The sequence below is a fragment of the Melopsittacus undulatus genome, chromosome 10 (genome assembly GCF_012275295.1).
Source record: "Melopsittacus undulatus isolate bMelUnd1 chromosome 10, bMelUnd1.mat.Z, whole genome shotgun sequence".
Lineage (NCBI taxonomy): Eukaryota > Metazoa > Chordata > Aves > Psittaciformes > Psittaculidae > Melopsittacus > Melopsittacus undulatus.
Genome location: NC_047536.1, coordinates 9,253,660 through 9,259,781, shown reverse-complemented (window position 1 = coordinate 9,259,781; position 6,122 = coordinate 9,253,660). Strand labels below are relative to the sequence as shown.

The window sequence follows — 6,122 nt, the reverse complement described above, 5'->3', positions numbered from 1 at the left end:
GCAAATTAATATTATTACAGTGACAAAACTAATTGACCTCTCTGAACACATTATTGAGACCTACAGGGATAACCTAGTCTCAATTGTCACAAATTCCTATACTGCAATTTGCTTGACAATGTAGTTCTTAGGGTACCCATAGCTCTGCCTTTTAAAGAAGTTTATTTCTAACTACTAAATTAAGGCAGTATGTAAGCATTCTGTGAGAATTTCCTGAACACAATGTCAGCTTTACCAGTCAGCTCTGAGAAATACTGAAACAATTTCCAGAGAAGATGACAACATCAGTTTTAACAACACTGCAGTGCAGGTTTTGGTACTTCAAGGCACTACATGGAGTATGGCAGCTTGGTATTTATGATATTAAATCAATTGCCATTACTAAAGCATAAGAGAGAGGGAAGGTAATAATTGTAGATTTTACTGAGAAAAGATCAAATGTATTAGCAATAAATACTTTCCACTGTACAACTTGGCAGTATTTTGCAAATACAGAGTATTAAGTAGAATTTTAGGAAGGAGAAAAAAGGCAGATGGGCAATGTAATTCTCAGATACGTTGCATGAATTAATAGTAAGTACAGCTTCCTGTTTTGCTTTGTGCAGAGCCCTCCCAAGGCCAGAGGAACAGAACCAGACTGTGTTTGCCACACTCCCAGGAAACATAATTCATAAGCAACCATTGCTGTGAAGTATTAAGCAGAATTTTTATACTAGGAATTATTCAGGCTCTTTCACGCCATCAGACTTCGGTTTTAAACAGAAGTCAGTTTACATCGATACAATAAATAGTTTATTAATGGAATGTATGCGAGTTTCTCTCTTCCATCCTTCCTCTTACTCTCAGCACCTCACACACAGACATCAAAGCAGCTTCGAGTCCAAGCCAAAGACCAAAGTTAATTTCAAGGCAAAATCAAGAGAGGCTGAAAGTTAAGACTGGCACTTTTGAGTGCTTAGTTCCTCAAGTGTTCATCTGGTTCCTCAAACTAACAGGCAAATTGGTGTTTCTTCTTTCCACACCTTGATCTACCTGCTTCTTCCTGATTCGTGTTCATTTAAGCTCTTCTTAGACAGGTCACATGCTCCATGAGGACAGTATAAAGTCACGCCTGCTCTAACGCCCTTTCAGCTATTGCAATATCCCTTTCTAAATTCAAAAGCCCTACTGTTACGTTATCTCTTTGTGATCTTTTGTTACAATTCAGTTTATCTTTGGAATTTTACAAAAATGGAAAGAGTCTTTTTTTCAAAATATAGAGCACTGTGGCCAGGAATAAGGCAAGGGCAAGGAAGATGAGCAGCTTGTCCGTCAGCTCCCTGCGATTGTACTTGGTTATTAGCTTCCGCCCCAGCTGAATTGTCCCAGACATGGACTTAAATTCTTCATTTGCTTCCAGGATGGTTCGTGAAGAATTGGCTGAAATTGAGGAGAAAATGGAAAATATCAGCTGGTTGCATTTCAAAAACACCTGACAATGGATATAGGGATGCAGTATTTGGTAATACAGATAGCTCCTGTGAGCTCCTTCTGGGTCAGACGGACTTATGGGTAAGACAAACGCAGACTCTGTTCTTACAAAAGCTTTAACACCTCAGTAGTCCTGACGTGCTAAGGAAAAATGCAAAGCAAAACCAGAGTACTGAATGGCTTAAAGGCTCTATGTCCTGTTCCTGAATTTTTCAAGTTTTAGCTTCCCCGATAAAATCCAGTTCACATATTTTATGGGGAAAAAAAAAACCAAACCCAACAGTGCTACCTGAGAGCTCACTGGAAACAACTGAGGTAAGAATGGTGCCAGAGACACCAATTTAACAGAGAAATCACCATCACTGTCAGCATCCATTCTAGCAGCAATGGGACAGGTCAGTATTTGAGTATAGTAATTGCACAACTTAAACTTCCCCCTTAACAGAGCAGTAAATCAGAAATTCAGATTCAGATGGGCTTGCTGACAGTGAGAAACCAGCATCAGCAGTCAAAGATTCTTAACTGCTCAGCTCAATTTAAAGTTTTTAATAATTATTTCTGGCAAACTTCTTTTTTTTTAATCCCTAATAAGAAATTAACTAGAGGAAAAGTGATGACTGGTCTCAACTAAAGGCAGAATTTGAGAATATGCCAAAACAGCAAGATGGAACATTGGCCCCTTTCAACCTCTCTTTCCCTGTGAGGAAACAAATACCCCAAACTCTGCAGCCTTCCTCCTTTCAAATTATTAAATGACAGCAAAAGCCCAGGAGTTCCCTTTTTCCTCAACTATGGAATGCATACCATACATTGCATTACATACAGAACGCAACTGTAAATGCTGGTACATCACTCTGTACTGAACTGATTGATCAAAGAAAAGTCAAACTCCAAGCATGTTGCCTGGTTCACAAAAACAAGCACAGCAGAACTACAGCCGTAAGGCTCTTCAAACCATTACATCTTAGAAAAGCATTCTGATCCAAGTGAAAATAGAAAACTTGTTTCTCATCATTAATGACAAAGCAGAGCTTCCCCACTTCACAGCCACGTGTATTCACTGTGTGCTAGCAAAGGACTTGATAAGAAGAAAAGGAAATTCTAACTACTGATTCAGAATTTGCAGCTGGGGTTTGTAAATGACCTTTGGCAGCTTTTCCCCTGATGAACTCCAAGTGCTGTTCAGTCAGAAACAGGGTAAAAAAGTGACTGCCAAACTGTCTTTTTAATGGGAGAAGAAACATGCTACTTTTGCAGAAACAACCAGTGCCCAGCTGCCATCCTCAGATGGGGGCAGAAAACAAGGAGGGAAAAAGCTGTGTTATTTATCCTCATCTTTAAACTGTTCCCTCTCCTGCCCAAAAGCAGAGCTAGAAAGAGGCCCAGGCAACACAGATCCAACATCCAAAAGCTTCATGAATCACCAGTTCTGACAGGTCACTTGATTTATGATCTTGGGAGTCTAAGCCAAGGAACTGGGTGAAATCTTGGTTTCACAGTCCCTGATGCACTGCTGACAGAGCAAGTGACCTTGGGTTCAAGTCACTTGATCTCCTCGTCTCTTAGTCATGCCAGCTGGAGACTGGGTGAAAACAGTCTTCCAGCCATACCAAGTTTCCTCTGTGTATGGACTTGTACCTACACTTTTATTTTCTCTGCTGTTATCAAATGCATGCCAGGACAGTAGCACGGAGAAACACCAAACACGCTCTCAGCACTGCGTGAGCTCACAGAGCTTTTACAATTGCTTTAACGCGAAACTGAAACAAAAGATCCTCATCCTGCCCCCTTTTCATAATCATGAAACAGAAATCCCAAACAGTTACACACAATGTACACTATTATGTTGCATTTATGTCCAACTAGTGGAGGAGTTCTGCTGGATGATCCTTTAATTATCATCTTAGTACATTCTCCTACAGCAAAGCAGGTTTCCACTATACTCCACACCATGTCAGTTTGCCCCTACCCATCCTAACAGGACTGGTGGAAGATGCTTCAATGATCCAAGCCATACCCAAACACCCAAAAAACATCCATACCGAGGGTTTGCACAGTCTCCTCACTCTGCTGGACTTGTTGTGACATCATCCTGCTAATGCCCATCAGACTCTCTGTGATGTTACTTGCACTCTCTGCCAGACTTTCCTTTGTAGTCTTCCTAAGAAAGGGAAAAAGTAAAGAAGAAGGATAAAATGACTTCTCCAGGCACTGTAGGAAAAACGCTGCTGCCACAGAGTCTAGAACAGAGCTTGGCCCCACACCTCTCTGCCAGTGTACAAAAGACACAACTTTTTACTGAGTAATAAATTCAGATTATCTTCAAATTACAAAATATCAAGACCATGAGCCAAAACAATGGCTAGTGGCTCAGAATCTCATGGGAGCCCATACTGCACCACTTATTCATCCATGACTGCACCTTCACAAGCTGGTATGGAAGCACTGATACAAACTTTATTATCTTGGGTATCCCATTTGCTGCTTTCAATACAAAAATGATATATGATTACGTCCAGTTCTGCATGTGAGAACAGCCTGTATAACGATCCATTACTTGTTTATAGTCCTGATTGGAATTAACATAAAAGATAGTCAGAATAACTCTGAAAGTTAATTTATGCCCTCTTAGACATGACAACGCCAGGAAAACCTGAAGTTATCACAATCCTTAACAGTTTAAATCTCCATCAAAGGTAAACGTACTCATAAATAAAAGCTATGTTCCAGATACAATTAAGTAATTAAAAACTGTTATGTCGCTTCTATTTAAAACCAATTAATACAGCACACACTGTTTAAAGGTCAGACTGCACAATGGGATGGTCCAATACCTTTGTCTTAAGGAGTCTCTTCCCTGCAGCAGTTGATCTTTCTCAGAGTTGTCAATGGCAATTTTGCATGCTAGATTTGCCTTTCTCCAAGCTGCCTGATTGCTGAAATCACAAGAGCACAGTGTTATAACACGATGGTATCACTCTGCAAGCGAAAACAATTTGCAGAAAGCAATTACCACTGTAACTGAGCACCCAGATATACACATGGACTTTCTGTTACACCACAGAGTAACAATATCCCATCATGTCATTTCTGCTCCTACGTGTATTGTTTATGGAGCAAGGGAAGAAATCTGTGCCAGCTGGCAGATGACAGACTCTCAAGCCACCTACTTACATTCTCACCTGCTCAAAGGGACAGACCACAGTTAGGGAGTCAGGACAAGAGAGAGGAAAGGAAAAGGGAGTGGAAAGGATAAGTGAGTCCTACTATCTCCATCTCTGATCCTTTCTTGGTCTTGAGCAAAACAGCACCATGTCAGCAACTGCATTTGCAAACAGGATCCGAAAGACGCTGCTGTACAGAAGCCAGATTATCTGGTTTCAGGGGACCAGCTGCCCGACCCACCTGAGCATTTGTTTCTTATGGTTCTCCACTTCCCGCAGCAAGGCTTGTTTCTCTGTCTCCTTATCCTGCTCCTTCGCCATCTGTTCGAGCTCCTTTGGTGGAAAGCAGAAACACGAAAGCCCGATCAACGACTGCTGCCACCTGCAACCCGCACACCCCAACCGCGGCCAGGGAGCGCGTTAGCAGCGGATCGATACAATAACACACCGCAGCCCGGACTTCCATCTCACACCAGCCGCACCAGCGCAGGCTGCACGGTGCAGGCCGCTCACCGCGGCCCCGGCCGGGAACCTCACCTGAATGCGGCCACGGAGGTGGCGGAACTTCTCCTTCACGGCGGCATTGAGCTCCGTGAGGGCGCTGAGCGGCCCCGGGCAGTCCCGGATGTCCTGGAAGACAACGGCCCGGTCAGAGCGGCCTTGCGGCGGGCATCACCCAGCTCGGCCCGGCCCGGCCGAGCGGCCGCCCCGCAGCCCTGGCAGCGGAGACCCGCCCGGGGCGGTACCTGCACGGCCGCCTTGATCTCCAGGTCGAACCTGACGATCTCCTGGTTGCAGACCCGCACCGGCACACAGGCCGCCGCAGCCATCTTGGAAACGGAGGAGGTGGCCGCGGCCCTGCCGCCCGGCCCGCGGGCGCCCCCTGCGGGCACCGCCGCGCACAGCCATGGCGAGGGCTCGGTGCGGGCCGGCCGCGGGCAGCAGTTGCGGTGGTGCCGCTTCACTGGGTAGGGGAACGGTGAATTCAGGCGCTGCGTTGAGAGCGTGGAAAGGCGATTCGTTAGCAAATAGGAGCTAAGGTGGGTCCCTTCGTCCTTATGAGCCAAAGGAAGGCCCCACAGCAGCACTGCCCATGGCACTGGGAGAAGCAGTGGTTGCAGCGTGGCTGCACAGTTCTGCACCCCGCAGACCGCCCTGGGTTTCTGGGTGGATGGGAAGGTCTCGGACTGGCAGTACCGGGGATGGCCGGTGTCCATGCTGGGGGAACAACACGAGGTTCCGCTTGTGTCCCGGAGAGGAGGAGCGGGGAGACAACGCAACGCGACAGCCCCTTTGCGTTTTCCCTATCTCCCCCTCCCGGTGCTGTGCTTCCCTCCTGCCCTCAGACCCTGCTCTGTGACACACCAGGTATGGACAACCCAAGCTGGTGTTGAAGATGGAGACCAACCAAAGGAGCTGCTGGGCTGCAGCCCGGGCTCTCCCGATGGTGCCACCACGCTGGCCCATGACAGGCAGCTCCTGGCAGGG

The 6,122-nt window shown here is 45.9% G+C and overlaps 1 protein-coding gene across 1 annotated transcript; it reads right to left on the bottom strand.

The window, feature by feature from the left end:
* Window positions 1-687: 687 nt before the first annotated feature.
* BNIP1 (BCL2 interacting protein 1) lies at window positions 688-5,503 on the bottom strand. Its single transcript, XM_034067191.1, has 6 exons — window positions 5,381-5,503; window positions 5,172-5,264; window positions 4,876-4,967; window positions 4,305-4,406; window positions 3,513-3,631; window positions 688-1,419 (listed from the first exon to the last, which is right to left on the bottom strand). The coding sequence occupies exons 1-6, from the start codon at window positions 5,462-5,464 to the stop codon at window positions 1,223-1,225; spliced, it is 687 nt and encodes a 228-aa protein (XP_033923082.1). The 5' UTR covers window positions 5,465-5,503; the 3' UTR covers window positions 688-1,222.
* Between the last annotated feature and the right edge of the window lie 619 nt (window positions 5,504-6,122).

Coding starts and splice junctions, on each gene's coding strand:
- BNIP1 (XM_034067191.1), bottom strand. CDS start 5,464: ATGGCTGCGGCGGCCTGTGTGCCGGTGCGGGTCTGCAACCAGGAGATC. Junction 4,968..5,171: donor ACCTCCGTGGCCGCATTCAG/GTGAGGTTCCCG, acceptor TTTCCACCAAAG/GAGCTCGAACAGATGGCGAA. Junction 4,407..4,875: donor CATAAGAAACAAATGCTCAG/GTGGGTCGGGCA, acceptor TTGTGATTTCAG/CAATCAGGCAGCTTGGAGAA.